Raw genomic sequence first — 24,872 nt, 5'->3', positions numbered from 1 at the left:
AGCCTTTTTGCTGCTTTTCAAGGTGATGGCAAGCCAGTGTCAGCTTTATTGGATTCTGAGAGCATGACCCTATCCCGACCAGCAATCCTGACCCAAACAGCCAAGTAGACTCAGATGCTCTAGGTTTCCTGTGTCCAAAAAGTCCCTGCTATGAAATTCTGGGTCAAGTTCCACATTACACTACTCCTGTGGAAAGTCTGGCCAGGCTCAGACAATGCAGACAATGCATAGCTTAGGGTGAATGCGATCCTCAAGTGATAACAGAAGATGAGATGCATACACAAACACTAACCCAATCTCTACTCTGTTTTACCAGGTCACCCAGCAGTAGAAGCTTTGGGTACAACCATGCCACACATAATTACATACATACATACATACATACATACATTCATTCATACATTCATTCATTCATTCATTCTCTACCGCTTATCCAAACTTCTCGGGTCACGGGGAGCCTCAGGCATCATCGGGCATCAAGGCAGGATACACCCTGGACGGAGTGCCAACCCATCGCAGGGCACACACATTCATATTCACTCACACACTCACACACTATGGACAATTTTCAGGAGATGCCAATCAACCTACCATGCATGTGTTTGGACCGGGGGAGGAAACCGAAGTATCCGGAGGAAACCCCCGAGGCACGGGGAGAACATGCAAACTCCACACACAAAAGGCAGAGGCGGGAATCGAACCCCCAACCCTAGAGTTGTGAGGCAAACGTGCTAACCACTAAGCCACCGTGCCCCCTCACATAATTATAATTTAAATTTAAAAAGCTGGGTTTCCAAAAATTATAATGCACAGCAAAACTGGATTGACAACACACCACCTTATTTTTTAATCAATCTTCTCCCACAAAGTCCTCATCTTCTGTGTCTGAATTGAACAGCTGGGCAATTTTGCCATCAAACATACCAGGTTCCCTCTCATCATTGTTGGAGTCAGTATTGCTGCCAGGTGGCTGTTCAGCAATGATGCTGGCTTTCGTGAAACCTCGGACAACAGTTAAAACAGATACCTTTGCCGAGCTCAATGGTTAAGGTGTTCAACTACTGATCGGAAGGTCATTGGTTCGAATCCCAGGTCCACCAAGTTGCCACTGCAGGGCCCCTGAGCAAGGCCCTTAACCCTCAGGTAATTGCTCAGGTGTATAAACTGAAATAAGACAATGTAAGTCACTCTGGATAAGAGTGTCTGCTAAATGCTGTAAATGAAATGACAATCCATTAACATATGGTGGCATAACTCGCCTGGTGCTGCCTCCCAGTCTTAGTAAAGATGTGTTCGTTGTCTGTAATCCATCGCTCCCACTTCACTTTGAACGCCCCGTTTACACATATGTCCAGTGGTTGGAGTTCTTTTGTTAATCCTCCCGGAATGATGGCAAGCTCCAAATTAATTTGCTTCATTTGGTTTTTCACAGTAGCTCATTTTCTTGCTTCCTCCACTTCCGAACCATAGATACATTGATGTTGAACTTTTTCGCAGCTGCTCTATTCCCATTTACAACCGCGTAAACTGATAGCCTGTAGTTTGAATTGTGCCTCGTAAGCATGTCTCTTCACTGGTGCCATTTTCGGGGGTCCTTAGACAAACAAATGTTGTTTTGCAACACACCGGTAGCACACCTACCGGAGGCGTGGCGGAGGTAAGCGTACGTACTGTACGCATTACGTAATGTTTTCTGATTGGTTTATCGCTGCCAGTGTACGTAGTGTACGTATTATGTCCTTGAGTCAGCAGGAAATGGTCCGACAGTCAATCAAGCGGAGCGCTTACCAAAGACGCACAACAACACCAGATTATTAGGCGCATGGCCGATTTTTGAGAAAATTTAAGGCTCTTAGGTGCGCCTTATAGTGCGGAAAATATGGTATATATTTGGAGGAGAACCTTTTTTAATACTTGTTTTAAAACCTTTATAGTGTATTTATAATGAGTAAATAATTTTGATACTTTCAACTTATTAATGAAATAAAAATATTGTTCTAACATTATAACATTAAACCCTACAATCTGTTTATTACTGGATGTTTTATCATTTTGATTTTCTTTTCCTGGCCTTCCTTACAGTAGTTTTACATATATGACAATTTTTTTTTTCAGGAAAGCAATGCATTATATAAAAACATTTTGTCTGTACATTATATAAATATACTGTAATTTTTGGGAATTTAGATTTCTATATTATATTATATTATATTATATTATAAATTTATATTATTATAGGTAATATAAATGTATATAATAATATAATAGATGTAGCATTTATCTAGAAAATACAATTGAATCTAATTTTTTTATGCTACAATATGAAATTGACTACTTGATTATTAATCAAGGAAAATGTCAACTAATTGATTATCAAAAAAGTAAAAAATGACAGCCCTAATTTTGTGTGGAAATGCCTGTAAATCAGCAGTTTATTAAATTCATCAAACGACCGGTCTGTCACTAACAACTATGCCACAGTCAGTCATTGAGATTCCATTTTACTGGAAATTTCAATCACTCAAATACAGGAACTGTGCTTCCCAAATTTCACAAGAATGTCTCATTGGATCTCTGAGGAGCTGTCCTGGCACCATAATCCTTTTACATGTTATATTATATTAGTGCTTGCTAATATTATAAACAGCAGCTACACTAATTTCTCACCACTGCTTCTCTTTTTCTGCCCATCCCTAGGCATCCAGAGCTTGTACCAGCTCCACTTGTGCTCTGTGTCATGATTTCCATTCTTCATTGAGATGAGGCCAACCATTTGAGGACCCTGAGGCATTTAGAGATGTACCAGCTACAGTTGGACTCTGCTTCATTAAGTATCCGGACATTCTAAAAGGAGATGCCAAGTACATCTTTGAGGACAAAACCTCCTCATCAATACACAATTGTAAGACTGTATATTTACAATCACACTGAAAACAGAATTCTAGAAATGTCTTTGAATAAAAAGAAAAATCTTTAACAGCAGTTACAGCCTCAAGTATTTTGGGGTATAAAGCAACAAGCTTTCCACACCATCATGGATTAAGGGATTTTCTCTTTCTTCTTTGCAAATCTTCTCAAAGTCGGTCAGGTTGGAAAGGGACAGTCGGTGGACAGTTATAGGTCTCTTCAGAGATGTTAAATAAAGTTGAAATCAGGGCTCTAGCTGGGTCACTCTAGGGCATTCACGGAGTTGTCACTAAGCTATCTCTGTGTTGTCTTGGCTGTGTACTCAAAGTTCTTGTCATGTTGAAAGGTGAACATTTGGCCCAGGCTGGGATTTGTAGCATTGAGGAACAGGGTTTTGTAGAAGAACCTCCGTACTTTGCTCTATCCAGCTTTCCCCCAACCTTGAACAGTCTCCCAGTCCATGCTGCTGAAAAACACCCCGACAGCATGATGCTGCCACCACAATGCTTCACTATTGGGATGGTATTAGGCAGGTGATAAGTGGTGGATTCTTCCAGACATAACATTTAGAATTGAGGCCAAACAGTTCAATCTTGGTTTCATCAGACCAGAGAATCTTGTTCTTCACAGTCTGAAAGTCCTTCAGGTGCTTTTTTGCAAACTACAAGCAGGCTTTTATATTATGCACTGAGAAGAGGTTTTAGTTTAGCCACTCTGCCCTAAAGCTGTGATCAGTGGAGGGCTCCATTTATGAGTGTCCTCCTGGAACTTTGTTCCATCTTTGTCCCATCAGGTTCTTCGTCACCTTTCTCCCCAATTGCTCAGTTTGGGCCAGTTGCCCAGCTTATGTAAAAGTCCTGGTTAAGCCAAAGTTCATTCATTTGACAATTATGTAGGCTACTGTGCTCTGGGGAATCTTCAGAGCAGCAGATTTTTTTTGTAGACTTCCCAGGCAGTTCATTTGATCTCATTGGTTTTTGCTCTGATATGCATTGTTAGTTGTAGAGAGGTGTGTGAATTTCCAAATCGTGTCCAGTCAATTTCATTTACCAGACTCCAATCAAAGTGTAAAAATACATGTAAAGAAATGGGTGTCTCTACGGGAACAAAATCAGACCCAAATCAGATGCATGGAAGAACATGAACTGTAGAATGTATTTAAAACAACAGAACTATAAACAAATTACAAACATAAGACACCCCCCCCCAAAAAAAAAAAAAAAAAAAACAGGAAAAAAGACCTGAGACAAAAGATGAGGACTCAGCTGAAACACACATAAGACAAGAAGTATAAATAGGAAAATAAATCAGAGAATCATAAGGACATGTGCAGAGGTAACACATTAAAAACACCATGAAAAAGTTCAAGGGAAGAGAAAGGAACATGACAAGGCACAGGGAGGGAGTGAGGAACACGGCAAGGCATGTAAAGGGGGAGCAAGGAACACGACAAGGCAAATAGGGGGAGGAAGGGACACAAAGGTGAAACCAAAGTGTCCCAAACAAAATCCACAATTGAGCAGAAGGGCCGAGTGACATCCACAGCCGAGATAAAGATGTCCTCAGCTGAGCACCAGGCCCAAGCAAGACCCCAGCCAGACTGGGGCAGACCCACAAGGTACCATCCTCTCCCAGATGCCAATACCGAGCCACATGCAAAAAAATGTCCATGCATAGCAAAACGTAGCATCCTTCATGGGCAAGTAGTGGAGGCCACAGGAACAGGAATGGAGCCATATCATGCATTGATGAAACACCAGGAGTTCGATCCTCTGCAGACAAGAAGTGAGGTGGTATCCCACACGGGCAAACAGAAAGCAGAGCAGCATGCCCAAATGAAGCTTGTATAGAACGATGGCAAAAAGAGTCCCCCAAAAACCCAAACTTGAATAAAGGTCCAAAGATAGCTGCTCCAGAAGCCTTAGGGTATAGGTTTGGTGCCATCTCACTGGGTCTGTACAGTATATGGCTGAGTCCTTCTGTTAAACAACGGAACAGGAACAATATCCACAGGAACAAAATCACATCCAGCTGCATGGATAGTGACACGAATCAGGAAATGTATTTAAAACAACAAACCCAAAAACCCAAAACTATGAAACCAAAAATCAGGAAACAAAACCGGGAGACAAAAGTCGAGGACTACAGATATAAACAGGAAAAGTAATCAGAGAAACATAAGGAGCAGGTGTGTAGAGGCAGGAATGCCATTAAGGCTAGGACAAAGACATAGCAAAGACATGGGGTAAACACATGTAAATGCCAATCATAAACACATTGCCCAAAAACATAAACACACACTGCCATAATGCCTCCTAGTGTACAAGCAGAGGACTGGTTCCTCCTCACCTGGTTCCTCTCTGACAGATCAAGAGAAATTGAAGGCATCTTAGCTAAATTTCAAGTGTTGTTGCTAAGGGTCTGAACACTTATTTACATGTGATATTTGAGTTTATTTTTTCATACATTTGCAAACATTTCTAGAATTCTGTTTTCATTTTTGTAATTTTGTGGTACGGAGTGTAAAAACTGAATGATTGTAATAATGTAAAATACATAAAAAATATGAAAATAGTGAAGGGGTATACATTGGGTATTAACCAGCCAATCATGTAGCAGTAGCGCAATGTATAAAATGATGCAGACACAATTCAGGAATCAAGAGCTTAAAATTCACATTAAATATATGAATGGGTAAAAACTGAAGTCTCTGTAACATTAACCATGGCATGGTTGATATCAGGATGGTTTGAATATTTTACATACTACTGATCTCTTGGGAATTTTACATACACACACAAACCGCAACCCCTACTGATTGGAAGGTCATGAGATTGAATCGAAGGTCCACCAAGCTGCCACTGCAGGGCCCCTGAGCAAGGCCCCTCAGTTATATAAACTGTAACAAATTGTACGTCACTCTGGATAAGGGTTTCTGCTAAATGCCAGAAATGTAAAATGCTGGCTTGTAAGAGCCAACATGTTTAGTTATATTATTATTTAGTTAATTTATCAAGAGTAACTCCTCCTAGAGCTTTTGAGCCACATGCACCAAAATTGTAGATCCTGTCTGAAGTTTGTTGCTATTTTAAGCAATCCAAATTCTGGTACTGGGGGCACGGTGGCTTATTGGTTAGCACGTTCGCCTCACACCTCCAGGGTCAGGGTTCGATTCCCACCTCCGCCTTGTGTGTGTGGAGTTTGCATGTTCTCCCCGTGCCTTGGGGGTTTCCTCCAGGTACTCCGGTTTCCTCCCCCGGTCCAAAGACATGCATGGTAGGTTGACTGGCATCTCTGGAAAATTGTCCATAGTGTGTGATTGCGTGAGTGAATGAGTGTGTGTGTGTGCCTTGCGATGGGTTGGCACTCCATCCAGGGTGTATCCTGCCTTGATGCCCAAGGACGCCTGAGATAGGCACAGGCTCCCTGTGACCCGAGCAGTTTGGATAAGCGGTAGAAAATGAATGAATGAATGAATGAAATTCTGGTACTCCCGGTACCAAATCTCAAAGTGGCCTTTTTTACATAGAATCCCATTCAAAATATTTGGAGGTTTATAACTCAGCAAGCTTTTGACCTATCTAAACCAAGCTCAGCCAGCTCTTTTAGACTCTTACTCTGGACTATTTTTTTAAAATTGGGGTACCGACAGGCATTATGGTTTTCCCGTGGCGGATGATCAAATTTCCCAAAAATTCCCCCCAAAATGAGCAAAATCCAAAATTACCACAATATAAACGTGTGACATATCAAAACGCTCAGCACAATAAGAAGAACTCTGGCACGGGTGTATTGCTGACATCACATGCACGTCAACTCCCGATAGGTCTGAAATCGCAAAATGTCTGCAACATGATTCAGATGTGTCAAGAGCTCGATGCATCAAGGAGAAGTGGATTATGGGTGTTCTGGCAACGTCACACTCCGCTCATCTCCAGAATTATTGGCACTCTATCTATCCACTCACCTCCAAAATTATTCGCACACTATCCGTCCACTTGCCTACAAAAAGGGTAGGACGTGACGACTAATTGCTTCGTCAAGCCTAACCGTCTACTTGCAATCAGTGTCTCTGCATAAATAGTCAGTGAATTTCTCAGCTCATGAGGTGATGCACTGACTTGGCTGGATACTGCACCATAGGAAAGACAAAAGAACTGCCAGTGGACCTGTGTAATAAGGTAGTTGAAATTTATAAAGAAGGAAGAGGATATAAATTTATCTATCAACACTTGAATATACCAGTCAGTACTGTTCAAACTCTGATTAAGAGGTGGAAAATAAGTTGATCTGTTGATAATAAGTCACAGTCAGGTACAGTAGATCAAGAAAGATTTCAACCACTACTACCAGAAGAATTGTTTACAAAGAAAACCCCACAAAAAACTTGGGAGAATTACATGGTACTCTGGAAAAAAGGGGTGTTGTTGTTTCAAGGAGCATAATAAGGACATATTTGAACACAATGCCACTGAGCCCGTACTGAGCCTATGCCACAAAAAGGCCCACCTTCAGTATGCCAGGCAGCACCTAAACAAGACTTACACATTCTGGATCATTAATTTGGAGTGATGAGACCAAAATTTAACTTTATAGTTGCAACTATAAACATTATGTTTTAAAAGGAGACAAGGCCTATGGTGAAAAGTAAACCATCTCCACTATAAAGCATGGTGGTGGATCACTTAGGGGCTGTGTGAGCTCCAGTGGCAAAGAGAAGTAAAATTTGATCGCAAGATGAATGCAGCATGTAATCATATAATACAGACAATTTGCATTCTACAGTACAAAAGCTGCATGTGGGATGCTCAACTTGACAATAATCCAAAGCACAAGGCAAGGTTGACCCTCCAATGACTAAAGCAGAAACTTTGAAGGTTCTGGAGTGGCCATCACAGTCTCCTGACCTCAATATATTTGAGCCACTTTAGGGGTATCTGGTTTGTGCAAGACAACCAAATAATTTACAGAAACTGGAGGCATTTTGCCAAGAAGAATAGGAGAGAATTAAGGAGAGAGAGAATTAAGGACCTCATGAGAGAATTAAGGACCTCATGCACAATTATTACAAAAGACTGCATGCCATCATTGATGGTAAAAGGGCAATACACTATATTAAGAACTAAAAGGTATGCATACATTTGAACAGGGATTATTTCCTTATTTTCTATTTTGTTATGTTTTGTTTGATGACTGTGCCATTATTTTATGCCTTACATATTGACTTGAGCCCTACAAGAAATAAAATACATTTGTTTTGCCTTCTCACTCATGTTTTCTTTAAAAAATGGTACACATCCTACAACGTCTTGACAAGCTGTCAGGAAAATCAAGTGGAAACAGGTGGTCTTAATATGGGATTAATACAAATAATTTTATTGATGATCACTGTATGCTAATTGTATGCACATGAAATTAAATGTTTCATTCTGAATGCAAACAATTATAAAGCGGTGTACACAGTGATTGGATTATATGATTTTTCTCTATTTCAAATACATGCAATGCAGTAAGTGTGTTCCAATCACCATTTTTTTTGGCTAAGCAACCTTTAATTACATCATATTGTTGTGGTTCATGTGCTTTCTTACCTTTGTGTCTGATGAGGTATCTGCCAAGGACAATGAGGAGGCACAGCATGATGAAGACAATGACAGCCACCACTCCACCAATCACAGCATGATCAACACCCGATGAAGTGGACATTGCTGTGGGGTCTGAGAGACAACAAAATGATTAAAACAAAATAAAATACATCATATACAGTGGTGTGAAAAAGTTTTTGTTTCCTGATTTTTAATTTTATTGATAATATTAGTCAAAGTTAACACAATTAAACACAACATGCATTTTTTTTAAAATGAAGGTTTTTATTACTATGGGAAAACAAACCTACATGGCCCTGTGTGAATAAGTGCTTCCCCCTAAACCTAATAACTGGTTGGACCACCCTTAGCTGCAAGAACAGCAATCAAGCATTTGCAAAATTTTGGTCCAGTCATCTTTGCAGAATTGTTGTAATTCAGCCACATTGGAGGGTTTTCGAGAATGAACTGCCTTTTTAAGGTCATGCCACAGTATCTCAATAGGATTCAGGTCAGGACTTTGACTAGGCCACTCCAAAGTCTTCATTTTGTTTTTCTTCAGCCATTCAGAGGTGGACTTGCTGATGTGTTTTGGATCATTGTCCTGCTGCAGAACCCAACTTTGCTTCAGCTTGAGGCCACAAACAGATGGCAGCACATTGTCCTTCAGGATTTTTTGGTAGACAGCGGAATTCATGGTTCTATTTATCACAACAGGTCTTCTAGGTCCTGAAGAAGCAAAACAACCCCAGAACATCACACCACCACAACCATATTTTACTGTTGGTATGATGTTGTTTTTCTGAAATGCAGTGTTAACTTTTATGCCAGATGTAATGGGACGCACACCTTCCAAAATGTCTTTTGTCTTGTCAGTCCACAGTGTATTTTCTCAAAAGTCTTGGGGATCATCAAGATGTTTTCTGGCAAATCTGAGATGAGCCTTTATGTTCTTTTTGCTCAGCAGTGGTTTTCATCTTGGAACTCCATGTAGGCCATTTATGCCAGTCTCTTTCTTATGGTGGAGTCATAAACACTGACCTTAGTTGAGGCAAGTGAGGCCTGCAATTCTTTGGATGTCTTTTGTGACATCTTGGATGATCCACTCCTGGGAAACACTGTTCCATGTTTTCATCATTTGTGGATAATGGCTCTGTTGTTTGCTGGAGTCCCAAAGCTTTAGAAATGGCTTTATAACCTTTTCCAGACTGATAGATCTCAATTACTTCCTTTCTCATTTGTTCCTGAATTTCTTTGGATCCTGGCATGATGTGTAGCTTTTGAGGATCTTTTGGTAAACTTCACTTTGTCATTCAGGTCTTATTTAAGTGATTTCTTGATTGTGAACAGGTGTGGCAGTAATCAGGCCTGGGTGTGGCTAGAGAAATTGAACTCAGGTGTGATAAACCACAGTTAAGATATGTTTAAATGTTTAAAAACCTTTATTTAAAAACTCCCTGTTGTGTTTACTTGTGTTATCTTTCACTAGGGTTTAGGGCAGAGACCAAACTGGCATTCGAAAGGTCACATGCCCAGGGCGGAGTGCCAAAGAGTGTTGTGGACATACTCGGCCCACATCAAATTTCTGACCCAGGTTGCCGAGCTAGAGGTGGCCAGACAATGGAGGTAGTGAACCAAGTCCAAGACCCTCTCTGTCTGACCATTTGATTCAGGGTAAAACCCAATGAGAGGCTGGTGGTTGCATTGATTAGGCGGCAGAAAGCCCACCACAACTGGCTAGCAAATTGGGGGCCCAGATCAGAGACTAAGTCAGAAGCCATGTGTCTGTACGACATGCTGTAATATGAGTTCCGCCATTTCATTGGCTCAGGGGGGCAGATGGAAATTTGCCACTCATTCCCTGGGAGCAAGGCAGGCCAGTGATGAAATCCAGGGAGAGGTGTGACCACAGGCAATACGATATAGGCAAGAGCCAGTGCAACCCCTGTAACTCCTACTTGCCTTTTGCTCGGTTCAGCATCAATGCATATAGCAAGCTGGTACAGGGCCTCCAAGTGCTAAAGGGGATCGCGAGCCACTAGCTCATTCTTCAGCTCCTCGGAGAGGCCCTGCACATAGACCTCCTGGAGGGCCTGGTCATTTGAGCATGAGCCGGCTGCCACAGTTCAGAAATCAATGGTATAGCGGACTATGTGTCCTGGAGTATGTGAAGTAGGGGTGAGGTCAGATCCCCTATCCGATCAGGGTGCTTTTCATGGCATCAATTAATGAAAGGGTATGGTCAAAGGGCCATAGCCTAGGCTAGTGTTCTGCCTGAAAAAAAGGACAATCATCAGTCAATTTTGGCTTTCTCAGGAAGGAACTGGGAGGGCTGCATCTCAAACAACAACAAACACTGTATGATAAATGCATTGCAGATCCCTGGTTGCCGCGCATAGGGCTGCTGGGGGACAAACGTGTTTCTGGAACCGTAGAAGCGACCGGCTCCAATCTGCTTGCCTGAGGAGCATCACCCAAAGGGCTGTCTACACCTCGGGCCCCTAAAGGCTGCAGTAAAGCCTGGATCTGCCCTAGCTGATCAGAAACTTGCTGAAACTTGGAGAAAAGTGCAGCCCAGGCCTGATCATGCTTGCACAGTGCTGTGGCCTGCCCAACCACAACCTGCCCTATCTGGCCCAGACTGGCGGTCTGACGGTCTGGTGTGGACATACTGTTATGGAAGGACTCCGGTTCATTCAGAGAAGGGGGTACCGGGTCTGGCCTGTTATCCACTTGAGTAGTGGATAGGAAAGCAGACAGGTGTCCGGGGCCGATAGAGAAAGTGTGTGGCTGGATAGGGAGTGATGATGGGATAGGTTAATATAAATAAGGGGATATATCAAGACCTGCAAATTCTAAAATATAAACTTTAATATTGACTAAGAAGTAGATGAATTAGAAACTTTTATTTCTATTTAGCTCATTATTCAAATTTGAAAATTGCAGTTTTCCTGGTGTAAGTAATTCATGTTTCATACAGTATCATGAGCTTTGCCCACTGTCACTGAAACAAAATAGAAAGTGAACTATGTTGATGGTTTACTACTGTGCTATGGATTTTCCTAGAGTTAGTCTATTTTCACATTGGCCAACCTGTTGCCTGGTCTCTGATTATTTATATCTGATTTTTCATTAGTTTAAATTTGCATGTATTATGTCTGCTATATCGGGATAGAAAATGTTGCCAATGACATCAATGCAGGTGACCACAATGAGCTAAATCATGTTATAGCTGCTCAAGGATGAGTTGTCAGTGAGCAAAAATAGCTTTTTGCTATCCATGCCAAGTTTGGCAAGTTTAATTGGCTCCAGCAGCTCGTCATCACCAGCATCTCTGCACATGTTGAAGATCAGCTTTTCTTTTGTGATGTTTGCTATATTTCTTGTTTCAGTGTCTGATGATAACAAGATAGCCCTCACTTTAACCCCCAGTATTCAAGAGGATAATCAAGTGAATAGTTTGAAGTGAATCAGTGGTCAGTGCGCAAAAAACTATTTCCCTCATACTATTTCTTAATCTAGTAGTCTTGAATTATTTATATACTACACCTACTATTTCAGCATGGTGTGACAACTATAGATTGAAATTATCAAAGCACTATTACTAGTACAAGCATTGGATGCAAGATATGCGGAAAGCGGAATCGGCTCATCACCATGTCTTTCAGCTATCCCATAGTATTCCACCAAATGTGTAACCATAAACACCACATCCACAAAATCATGACCACGTAGCATCTCGTTCAAGATTCATGCATTTTGTCCCATAGCCATCATAACATAGACCTTCACTAGTCATGGAGTCATGGAGTAGAAAAGTTGTGATTATTGAATTATTGGAAAGAAAGAGATGTACAACTTCCATCTAATAACCTCTGAATGTTATAGTTTTTAGCCTTACTGGGTAAATATATACCTAAAAGTGTGGTGTAACATTTGAAAATCCAGCTACACCCAGGAGCTACTGTGAGCATTTGCTTGTGTCCTGGAAGAATCTCTTTGAATTCAAAGCCTGAAGATGTTCTACTTAAAATTAAACACAGAAGTCTTGTCAGTCTTTCACTTTTTAAACTCAAGATTCATATTAGCTTGTGCAGTGCAGTGGAAATTGAAGTTTACAGTTAATTATTAAAGAGTTTTAATAAGAAAAAAGTTGGATGGGACAGGAATGAGAACAAAAGGATGTATGAAAACAATATAAGAAATAAACACCAACAGACTGAAGCAAAACGAACTGCCTGAAGACAATACCTTCAGCATCTTCTCAATTAGATGAATGGATGGATTAACAGATCAGTGCCACATCAGTGAAGGACCAGAAAATGTGAAAAGAGAGAAAAATCAAAGAGATATTATGAAAAGATGGTTGTTAATGAATGTGTGTGTGTGTGTGTGTGTGTGTGTGTGTGTGTGTGTGTGTGTGTGTGTGTGTGTATGTACATGATCTCTGTATTGCTGAAGGTGTAAGTGTAACTCGGAAGAAAACAGAAAACCGATCTGATTACGTGCAGCTACCTTACACCTAACCATACTATTGCACATTGCTTGTGCATTGCTTTTGCATTTGAATGACTATTAAATGCAAATGGATTATGTTAGGAGGTCCAGCAAATTTTACTAATTGGTTTTAAACGCCATCAGGAAATAGTTCAAAGGTTCAAATCACAAGGCCAGCTGAAAACATATGAGAGCAAGTAAATATCATATTTATTTTCTGTAACATTTAGCATTTAGCATTTAATTAGCACAAATGCTTTGTATTTTAATTTATTTTACATTTTAAACAAAGTTTAAAAAAAAAAAAAAAGCTTAGTAAATATGAACAGTTATGTCAAAGATATCTCCATATATTGTATATAAGTAACATAACTTACTATAACTTCAATTACCAGCTAAAAGGAAAAATGTTCATCTGTTGGTGCCAAAGATTTATTAAGCCGTGAAGTAGATTGTTGTACTAGATTGTGTAGTGGATATTCTTAGCTTTGTAGCCAGCAATATTATATTAAATTTTGTATTGTTGCTGAAGAGCATGTTCTCATATTCAGAACAACCTGCAAATGATCTCAGCTTTGCTCTAATACACATCCCACATAAACAAAATACATATACACACGGTCTTAAAGCTTTTGAGTTAAAACATGGATTTGTTAAAATTTGGATTTTTGTAATTCTTGTTATAATGCAAATCTATTTAGATGAGCATATAAACACACTAACACAAAGAGATTATCAGGATGTGTGTGTGTGTGTGTGTGTGTGTGTGTGTGTGTGTGTGTGTGTGTGTGTGTGTGTAGCTTTTTTTATATATGCTTGTGTGTATAAATTACCTGTAATGTACACGCCATTCAGCCAGGAAACCGTGGATGGAGTGATAAAAGGGGGAGTGAAAGAAGGTGGGGATGAGATTAGAGGGGTAGATGAGGAGGAGAGGGATGGAAGGAGGTCAGGAATCAGGGAGTTAGAGATTGTAGTGGTGTGAACAAGAGATGAGAGAGAGGTGGAAGGAGAAAGAGAAGAAGAGGGAGTTGTAGAAAGAGAAAGGGAGGAAGGAAGAAATGAAGAGGTAGAAGAAAAATTAAAAGATGATGGAAATGATGAAGGGGAGAGAAAAGAAGATATATTCAGTGAAGGGGAAGAAAAAGAAATGGTGGATGAAGGGAGCAAGGACAAAGTTGGAATAATGGAAGATACAATAGTAGAAGTTTCACCAAAGGGCTGGATAATAGACTGAGAAGCAAAAGAAGGAGAATGAGTGTGAAGGAGAGATGAAAAAAGAGAATCAGAGGGTGAGGTAGAGGGAAAGAAAGGGGAGAACATAGGGTTGGAATCGTTCAGGTCTAAAGAGATGAACAGATAACAAAAGAGGTGAGGAGTAGGGGATGGATTGATAGGTTGAGTGAAATAGAACAGAAAACAAGAAAAATTAAACAAAAAATTAAACAATCAGGGGCCATGCAAAAAGAGAAAAAATGGTACAATGGGGAACATAAATTCAAATAAAGGATAAAAGTTGAAAACAGAAAGAAAATTCTGTTTCTGTTCTGTTGTCTGTGCCTTTATCTGATATTTGTTCATTACCTTGTACCTGCAGAGTGTAGGATCCCTCATTCCAGCCAATTCCATTGTCTGCGTGACACAAGTAAACTCCATTATCGGATTTGTTGAGGGCCTCAAAACGGAGGAATGCACCATCAGGCCTCACCTGTGGGGGGAATTCTGCATCTTTCTTTTGCCAAATAAATGACAATGGCCTGAAATTGGGAGAGAGAATATGAATCAGAATCCAGTTTTTAATATAAATTACACAAACAGTAAAATTTGCTTGGGTTAGAACACAGTAACAGACAGCTAATACAAAAATAGATATTGGTTTAAAGTAAAATACATAGCATGAATGCCAGAGATATGATACAGACCTATGAATTGATGTAATTGGCACATTATTGTACGGCTCCATCTAACCTTAACCATAACCTATGCATAATCAGCCCTATCTATCCTGAACCAGAATCCTAATCATAACTACAATGATACATTAACAATGAGTACTTTATTTTACAGATTTTGGGCAGAGCAGTGCAAAATGACAATTGAGAGAGAGAGAGAGAGAGAGAGAGAGAGAGAGAGAGAGAGAGAGAGAGAGAGAGAGAGAGAGAGAGAGAGAGAGATTAGGTTAGGTTAGAGAGGAAAAAAGGACCAAGGAGATTAGACATAAGGCATCTTTTAATGTCTGATCAGCCACACATGATAAGAAAAATCACTGATGAACTTTTTGCTTCCTAAGGCACAAACAATTTAACGGTGCAATGGTACCATTCAGCTCTCATTAATCTCTCAGATCTAAATAATTCCACTGACAAAAGGTACACTACAGTGATGTAAAGTGAGGTATTTTATTGAAATTGCTAAAATATTACACTTATTATCTGATGAGTATACAGTAGTTTAAAAGACAGATACTAGTACCAGTAGTACATTAGTTATTAAACTGTCTTATAAATGTCTATGTGTGCAAAATATTACAATTGATTTAGAAACACCACTTACGCTTACGAGAATGTTTAAGAAAAATATCTCAAGAATAGATAGCAACAAATAGTTTGTCTACACGATATGTATGGTAAAAACTGCCATGCGTACAAAACAAATGCTAATACTAAACAGAAGGTGTTATGCATATCTGTGCAAACATATAAAACAAATTAGATAAGAGATAACAGATAGCATAATCCCCATGATGTGCTAAGAAACTGTTAGTGAGTTTATGCTTGGGGGAAAACTTGGGGGAACTGTGACACCTTACATACACTCAATGGAGATTATGCCAGGGACTGCAGTGGAATTCAATTGTGTGCATTTATAGTACCTAAATTGTGTGAGGCGCTGTAGATAGATATAATACATCTTCCTGACTAATGGCTCATAGCCATAGAATAGAGAGTATAGGTATAGAATAGCACCCTGCTGCACTAAAGGGATACAAATTTAGCAATGATTTGTAATGCAATACTACACCAGCAGGTGGAGTTACATATTTTTATTCTAACGGAAGCACAGTCAGGTTCACCTACAACATTGCTTCTCATCATCTTGCCCCATCTAAACCACACCCTATACAGAATCTACCAAAAAACCCCACCACCAAACGTAATTACATACTATACATAATCTAACACTCACCATGTCATATGTACAATATCTATTCTTAAGAATCCCCTTTAATTTTCTCACCCAACCCATAACCATGCCTTATACATTATCTATCAAAACTTTAACTACACCTTATGCATTAACTAGTTATGACCCAAAACCTGATACTATAATTCAGCAACCTGAACATCACTCTATACATAATCTACCATCACAGCTCACTCTAGCTATCTACATTCTTCATGTAAACTCACTCTATACCTAACTTAAACAGAATGTGCAATTTGCAACACCCACAAAATAAACAAGAAAACTAAATCACATACTTGTAATTTATCCCAACAACAGCCCTTAACGTTCACGTCTTGAACATAATAAATCCTTAAATTAATGCCTGTAGATAATCTTTGTTAACCAGTCCAGGTTTCTGCTCCTTTTGGAGTGTTGGATTAGATTACTGTATTTCATAAAGCTTCTTTTTTTTTTTGACTTTTTGAAGATTATAACACTGAATAAAGTATCGGAAGAACTGCAGCTGCAAAACTGTGCCCTATACTGTGCTCCATCTGTTAAAGTGCTAAATTTTGAGGGAGTGATAAGACAGACTTTCTCTCATCGGATGGGAAAACAAGTTGAAGCTTTAAATCTCAGCAGTTGAGAGAATAAAATCCCAGCTTGCTTCCCACTATGCATATTTGATGTCAGGTAATCAGACAATATCTAAAAATGTAAGCATATAATTTGGTGAGCTATAATTTTCTGCTGGTAATTAGGAAGATTGTGCTTGTGGAAAAAAAGTCGAAATAGAACCTTCTTTTGCAGCTGATGGCATGGTCTAAGGATTCGATTCTAAATCATTTTCATTTTGCTTGCTTTGGTATTTAAGTTTCATTTATCTATAAATGAAGCAGAATAACACCTGAAATAGAGAAGAAAATTCTAGAATTCTGAATAAACACAAATACACAAATAAATAAATAAGCAAACATACAAATAAATAATACTCATGCTTCTTTCTCATGTAATTGGTTTGTTGATGCAATCATTGCCAAACATGTAAAAAATAAATTGCAAGATCTGAGAATTTGACAATACCACTGAAGTGCCACCATAAAAAAAACACATATCAGTCAGTGTTTCACTGGCAAGTGGTTCAGAACAAACGTAAAACTAAAAAACTAAAATTAATCTGAACAATTGTCAACAATCTCAAGTACACCTCAGAACCTGACCATGGCATTTAGATGGCATTTAGAATTTCCAATAGTGAGATCTCACTCACTGTTTTGATTTTGCCTGTGCAATGAAATAAAAAATAATGTAAATTTGCATTTGATTACAACAGAATATAATTATGATAATGTTTAGCTAATAGTAAAGTTGATTTATTCATATGTAACATAGGCATGTATAAAATTCATGAAATCTAAATTTGTTTGTAAGGAACCTCAGACCAAAACAAGACTACAATTTGATAGCAAAGACTGCAATTTGATAAACATTAGCTAAATATGAATTAAATTTTGAAAGTTAGAAAGATTAATTGTCATATAAAACAACCTGTTTAGGTAAACATATAAATGCCTACACTGGGCCACAATGGTTCGGTATTAAAATTCCACTATCCTTACATACATGTAAAACCTAAAATAACATTTTCTTTGGTAGAAGGTATTGCATTGTTGACAAATGTACTGCATTTATAAAACTACTTCAACCAATTCAATTAAAAAACATCACAAACACCTGATACGATTCTTCTTATTATAAAACTGCATGCAACTAAATTGCTATCTCTAGTGTGCAATAATGATAAATGCTGAACTCCTATTAAATTGGCTTTCATACAATTCAGATGTAAACTGCAAATTTAAAACCATTTGGAAGCACTGTTACAGAAAAAAAAATCCAATTTTACATCAATAGAATGAAAATAAACCACTTGAAGTTCTTTTTACTAATAAACTATGGATATACTGTTTATCTATAGAATCCATTTTGACCTCATAATATTCTGTTGTAAACTTTTATTGTGTAATATACACAATATATGGAAAAAATAATTTAAAAAAATTGTTACATGCTTGTAGGTCCACTATTTAGCAGGTTTGTACAAATAGTTAGTGTAGATCATGTGACTAGGGATGTACCTATACCAATTTTTTCTTCCAATCCGATTTCCGATACCAGCGTTTGCCAGTATTGGCCGATACCGATCTGATATATGTGTTCTTTTCTATCTTTAAAACTAATTAATGTATACAACTCGCTTAGTTATTACGATTTATTTGTTTCTGGCAAAGACATACAAAAATGCCCATTAATGGATGAAAAATGAAAACACAAGAAACCTTAAAAAAGTATTAATGCAGTAGCAAACCTTACTTTTAACAGTTACTGGTATAACAATCTAAACCATATATACTGCAATTATTAAATTAAATTATTTTATGAAGAAAAGGCAATATTTTAAAGTGAATCTTAAATTAGAACTCTTTAAACACAATGCAAAATGTATTAAACAGTAAACATGTAGACATGTTTAACGTGCTGAGGTAAATGGTAACGGAGAATGGAGTTTAATTTATTAGGGCATTCCTCAAGCAGAATGGATTCGACTGGCGGCGCTCTGAAAAGTAATAAAAAAAGACATATGCGCTGAATAGAGACGGTAAAAGTCGCTGGGTCCAATATTATTGGTCTTAATAAGTGGGTGGGTCCTGTCCCACCCACATATAATGGTTCCGACGCCCATGACCACGCGTATCGGATTTGGATCAGTCACGCACCACCGATCCACTCAAAATGCTTGCATCGGCGCCGATACCGATCCAAAATATCGGATCGGTACATCCCTAAATGAAGACCAGTGTTTTATTATTATTATTATTTCTTTTTTCTAAAATCTTATTTTCTCTCAGGTATAAGTGCCATGAAGATAAATACAACTTTAACAAAAAAAAATCTATTCATTTGAGATTTATTTTTGTAATCTTTCATTAAATAAGTAAGGAAAGCGCAGAGACAGAAAGTATGAAAACAAGCAAAGAGACAGCAAAAACAGAAGAATGTAAGAAGTGATTGGTTTCGCTGGAAAAGCAAGAAAGAAAAGAGATGAATAACCTTTCAAACTTCATCTATAATGAACAAATGTCAGGATGCAAGTAAATATGTATTTTACCACATGTTTTGTGCATGTGCATTTGTGAGTTTGTCCGTGGGTATGCATGTGCGTGTGTGCACTTACTCAGGGTTTCCAATCCCCACACAATGCAGAGAAAACCTTTCTCCCTCGCGGGGCAGGTCACTCTCAGGCTTAATCATGACACTTGGGGAGACTTGGGGAAAAACACACACACACACACACACACACACACACACACACACACACACACACACACACACACACACACACACACAGCATTTACATGATTATGTCTGAAAATAAGATTAATTGTGGGTCGATCATATTTAGGTCCAGATATTGATTTCTTGGACCACAACAGGGTTTAAAAAAAACCTTTGCAGTTACATGCCTTTTTTTTTTTATTATTAAACTCACTTTTCTCCAGCTTTACAGCTTTTGTTAATTACATATTAGAATGTGTTAAGTCTGCCTGTCAGTGTTTTGACAAATACTACATGTTATAAATTCTTGATTGCCCACAATAGAATGCAATTTCTGTTTATGAACATGCATCCTGTCTCTCACTTTCATACATTACACAAACTGTCACATTAAATTGTGCAATGCTATTATATGTATTTGTGTCTTACACAGCACACTCAAAGGCTTTTCTGTTCTTTTCTCGCCATTGGTGATGGATGGATGGTCCACAGCACAGCCAATCATGGCATTGTTATCGTTCCTGGTCACCCGCAGCGTGAGCACACTTGTCACCGTGTATGTTGGCTCATTGGGGTTTGACTCCACCACATTTGGACGAGCTTAATATAATAATAAAAAACAAAATAAAAAAACAGGCAGATAGGCTATTAGTAGATGATCCAGCTAACAAGTCAACTCAACAATCTGTAATTTACTTCAAATTTACTGGATACAGAACTACACATAAATACATTTATATATCTAGTTGTATCTTATACAGTGGCATGCAAAAGTTTGGGCACTCCTGGTCAAAATTTCTGTTAATGTGAACAGTCAAGCAAGTGTAAGATGAAATGATCTCCAAAAGGCATAAAGTTACAGATGACATTCCCTTTATATTTTAAACAAAATCTATGTTTCTAAGTCTATGTTTATTTTTATCTTTTACCATTTTAAAATAACAGAAAAGGAAAAGGGCCCGCAGCAAAAGTTTGGGCACCCTGCATATTTAGTAACTCGTTACAACCTCTTTGGCAAGTACCACAGCTTGTAAACGCTTTTTGTAGCCAGCTAAGTGTCTTTCATTTCTCTTTCATTTCTAACTTCTAGAGATTTTGAGCTGTGTTTAGAATCATTATCCATTTGTAGGAGCCATCCTCTTTTCTATTTTAGCTTTTTTACAGATTGTGTTACAGTATGTTTGCTACCAGAATTTGGAATTTAATAGAATCCATTCTTCCCTCTACCTGTGAAATGTTCCCAGTGCAATCGGCTGCAATACAACGCCAAAGCATGATTTATCCACCCCATGCTTAACCGTTGAACTGGTGTTCTTTTCATGAAAATCCGTGCTCTTTGTTCTCCAAACATATCTTTGCTCATTGCGGCCATAGAGTTCTATTTTAACCTCGTCGGCCACATCACTTTTTTCCAAAATTCATCAGGCTTGTGTAAATGTTCTTTTGCAAAATTCAGATGCTAAATTTTGTGGTGAGGACGAAGGAGATGTTTTTTCTGATGACTCTTTCATGAAGGCTATATTTATGCAGGTGACACTGAACAGTTGAACAGTCTACCACAACTCCAGAATCTGCCAAATGTTTCTGGAGGTCTTTTGCAGTCAAATTAGCGATCTGACTTGCTTTTCTAGCAATCCTATGAGCAGTTCTCTCTGACATTTTTCTTGGTTCTCCAGACCTTAACTTGACCTCCGGTAAACTGCCATTTCTTAATTATATTCCGTACTGAGGAAATCAGTACCTGAAAACACTTTTCTATCTTCTTATAGCCTTCTCCTGCTTTGTAGGCATCAATCATTTTCATTTTCAGAGTGCTATGAAACTGCTTAGAGGAATCCATGGGTGCTGATTGTTGGGACGAGATTAGAGGAGTCTGGATATTTATGAAGCTTTGAAATTTGCATCACCTGGCCTTTCCTAATGATGACTGTGAACAAGCTATGACCATAACAGGCTAATTAAGGTCTGATACCTTGGTCAAAGTGATCTGAGAGCTTATGTTTCCTGGGGTTACCCTTCTTTTGCAGGGTGCTGTTTTTCTGTACTAAAAATTGTAATCAATATGCTGAATTTGATGTTTAATTTTATGCCTTTCACAATCCACTGTACATTTAATTAATTCATCAAAACAGTCAATCATAATTTAACTAATTAATTAATCGAAACCAGCTGCCTAATAATGTGCCGGTCCATTTTGTGCAACTAACTCTGATCTGTTGAGATGTGGACAGCACAAAACCTCTGAATGTGTTTGGTCGTATTTGGCACCAAGATGTTAACAACAAATATTTTATGACCTGTGAGCGAGGAGGTGGTGCTTAAACAAATCGGACATATTTGTCCAACACATTCCTTAGATGTACACCTTCTCAAACCATTCCTGAACATTTTTATGGTGTGACAGGGAGCATTATCCTGCTGAATGAGGCCAATGCCATTAGGGAACTCCTTTTCCAAGTAGGGGGTATACTGCATAATTTATCCTACCCCTTGACAGGTGCCATTGTAACAAGTTACTCAGTGCTAATCAATAATCACCTGTGAGTGGTTTTCATTTTATTGCTGATCAGTGTATGAAGTTACCTTTACAGCATTTGAACCCTTATAAGGAATGACTCTTATTTAGAGGAATGTTATATACCGGTAACTAAACAAATTGCGGGTTAAGAGCTTTGCTCAAAGTGCAATCTGTAGCAATGCTAGGATTTGAATTTGTGACATTTTGAGCAGAAGTATAATGTCTTAACCACTGAGATAGTTTGTGTGGTGATATTTTGGATAAAGCAAGGGGCCACAGAAACAAGTATACTTCAAACTTTATTTCAAACCCTGTCCACACCAAAGTATATGTTTTTCTATACAAATGTGTGAATATTTGAGTGGGTGTATATGTGTGTGTACCCTCTAGCTTTTCCTGTCCTTTATACCAGTACAGTAGAGCAGGAGGTTTGCTACCCGTGCTGGTGCAGGTAAGTGTCACAGCCCCTCCTTCCTGCACAGGATCCTCAAAACCTGTTATTACTGGCTTCCCAGGTACTCCTGAATAAAAATATTGAAATAAATAAAAATAAAAATATTGAGGAAAAGAAACAGTTGACATTCAAACACATGCACAAAGACATACCAAGTACAGTGACAGTGGCCCGTGCAATCCGAACAGGCATGGTGAAAATGGAGCAGGTATATTCTCCATCATCTGACAGCTGCACGTTGGAGATGGTGATTGACAGCTCTGTGGGTGTGGACTTATGTAGCTGGATACGGTTATCTCTTAAAGCTGGCGAAAGAAAGAAAGAAAGAAAGAAAGAAAGAAAGAAAGAAAGAAAGAAAGAAAGAAAGAAAGAAAATGAAAAAAAATACATTTTTTACCAACAAGCAAATAAACAAGCAAACAGACTGTAGGATGTCTTCAGAAGAAGAAGAATTTGTCTTAATCAGATACCCCCACCCCACCCCCACACACACACCCTGTCAGTTTCGTGGTCAGAGTGGAAATCTACAAATGCTTTTTTTCTTTGATTAGTGTGACAGAGTTTGTACTGTTTAAATTGTTAATTTGGTTGGTCAGCCAGAAGCAGGCTTTCTGATTACAGAGTAACTCTGGATGGTTTGTCTGTTTCATCATGTGAAGCAATAAAAAAACCTTGGTATCAGGAATGGCTTCAACTATTCCCTACCTGGACACTAGGGGGATATTCTGGCAGTTTTCGTGTCTGTGCAATGGGCCTTTGTTTTTGTTTTTTGTATCACGTGTGCTAGCCCCACCCTTTCCTTATCTGTTCCTGCCTCTGCACACCTGTTCCTTATGTTTCCACAATGTTTTCCTATTTATACCAGTTGTCTCATGTCTGTTTTTGCTGAGTCCTTGTCTCTTTGTTTTTTTTTGCTCTTGCCCCTTTTCCAACAAAAAGAACCGGGTGCTGGTTCAATGTTGGTTCCACTGGCGATCCTTCAAAGAACTGGTTTGCCTTTCCATGGGCTAGAGAGTCATCACAGAGCTGAGTGTTACGTCACTGTATACCTGTCACGTTTCTCAGCAACGATAGTGCAGCAGTGTCATCACAAACAACAATGGTGGATGTTGCTTCACTGCTAATGCTCATGGCTTTGTGAACCTACATTGGCATCCAAACACGGCGAATCCAACGTGTACGTGCAGCTCCAAGTAATTTGTATAAACAGAGGTTGCAATCGAGAAAGTACATAACGTTATTTTATCATTAACACAGAAAAAAGGTAGCCTTAGCATGTAGTGCCCTACTGTGCTGATAACTGATCATATTGCGGTAAAGTAAAAGTGTATTAAACATTATTATAATTGAGGTATATTATCAAAGGTGCTAACAGTAGCCCCACCCCCAGCCCCTGACGCAAGCGGTTCGTTTTGGTGCTCATTTTGGTTTTGGTGCTACTTAAGTACCACTATTCCTGGTTCAGAGCGGGTGTCAAAAAAGAAAGAACTGGTTCTAAATTAGGCTCTAGCTCCAAACCAGCACTCAAACTGCCTTGGTGTAAAAGGGGGAGTTTTGTTGTGTTTGTGTTCCTGTGTTCTGTTTCTAAACCTTTGTTGTTGTTTTTCCCCGTTAATTTAACCTTCTTATGTTATCCTTGCATATGGGTCTTTTTATCTGTTAAGAAACCCCATTCCCTGACACTTGGTGTGATTTTTGACTGCAGACTCTCATTTGAAGCTCTCATACATAATATCACAAGGGTAGCCTTCTTTTATCTCAGAAATATTGCTAGGATAAGAAATATGATGGCATCACATTATTCAGAAACACTAGTTCATGCATTTGTTACCACTAGTTTGGATTACTGTAATGCTGTCTGGATGTTCCAGTAAGAGCATAAACAAGCTCCAGTTAGTACAGAACACATCAGCTAGAGTCCTAACTAGAACCAGAAGATATTTCTTTCTTATCCACACTGCATTGGCTCTGTCAAATTTTGCATTTATTATAAAATACTATTACTAACTAATAAAGCGCTGCGATAATAAAGCGATCTTTTGTTTTTTTTTATGATTCGTCACACCTACTTTGATCAAAAGTTATTAGTATTTGGCAGTACCTCAAGTACAAAAGGCTACAGCAGGGGGCAAAGCTTTTTCTTACAGAACCCCACAGTTATGGAACAGCCTTCCAATTAGTGTTTGGGACAGACAGTCTCAGTGTTTATGTCCAGGTTGAAAACATATTTGTTTATTCTAGCTTTTTATGAATAACTTTTTTTAGGTAAAATAGCAGATCTGGAGGGTTCATGGGCACAGAGTGTTTGGGGAACTGGGATGTCTGGATGCTGTCACATTACCACCCTCGCAAGTCACTCAGGTTTGCAGACTGTGGAGTGGTGGGATGCTTTTTACATGGCTCTCAC

General features: G+C 38.8%; 1 protein-coding gene across 7 annotated transcripts in view; it reads right to left on the bottom strand.

Moving 5' to 3' along the window:
- cadm3 (cell adhesion molecule 3) overlaps window positions 1–24,872 on the bottom strand; it is a 99,216-nt gene that overhangs the window by 6,467 nt on the left and 67,877 nt on the right. For 2 of the 7 annotated variants that reach the window (XM_047806523.1, XM_047806524.1), the window contains exons 4-11: window positions 22,618–22,770; window positions 22,395–22,532; window positions 19,923–20,093; window positions 19,393–19,483; window positions 14,574–14,746; window positions 13,823–14,332; window positions 12,744–12,755; window positions 8,499–8,624 (exon numbers count right to left, since the gene is read on the bottom strand). In XM_047806523.1, coding sequence (XP_047662479.1) covers window positions 8,499–8,624; window positions 12,744–12,755; window positions 13,823–14,332; window positions 14,574–14,746; window positions 19,393–19,483; window positions 19,923–20,093; window positions 22,395–22,532; window positions 22,618–22,770 — 1,374 coding nt within the window. The remainder of the gene's footprint in view (window positions 1–8,498; window positions 8,625–12,743; window positions 12,756–13,822; window positions 14,333–14,573; window positions 14,747–19,392; window positions 19,484–19,922; window positions 20,094–22,394; window positions 22,533–22,617; window positions 22,771–24,872) is intronic. The other 5 variants (XM_027176793.2, XM_047806525.1, XM_027176795.2 and 2 more) reach the window with 5 other exon arrangements.

This window comes from Tachysurus fulvidraco, chromosome 22, assembly GCF_022655615.1.
Source record: "Tachysurus fulvidraco isolate hzauxx_2018 chromosome 22, HZAU_PFXX_2.0, whole genome shotgun sequence".
Lineage (NCBI taxonomy): Eukaryota > Metazoa > Chordata > Actinopteri > Siluriformes > Bagridae > Tachysurus > Tachysurus fulvidraco.
This window is presented reverse-complemented; position numbering and strand designations above follow the sequence as displayed.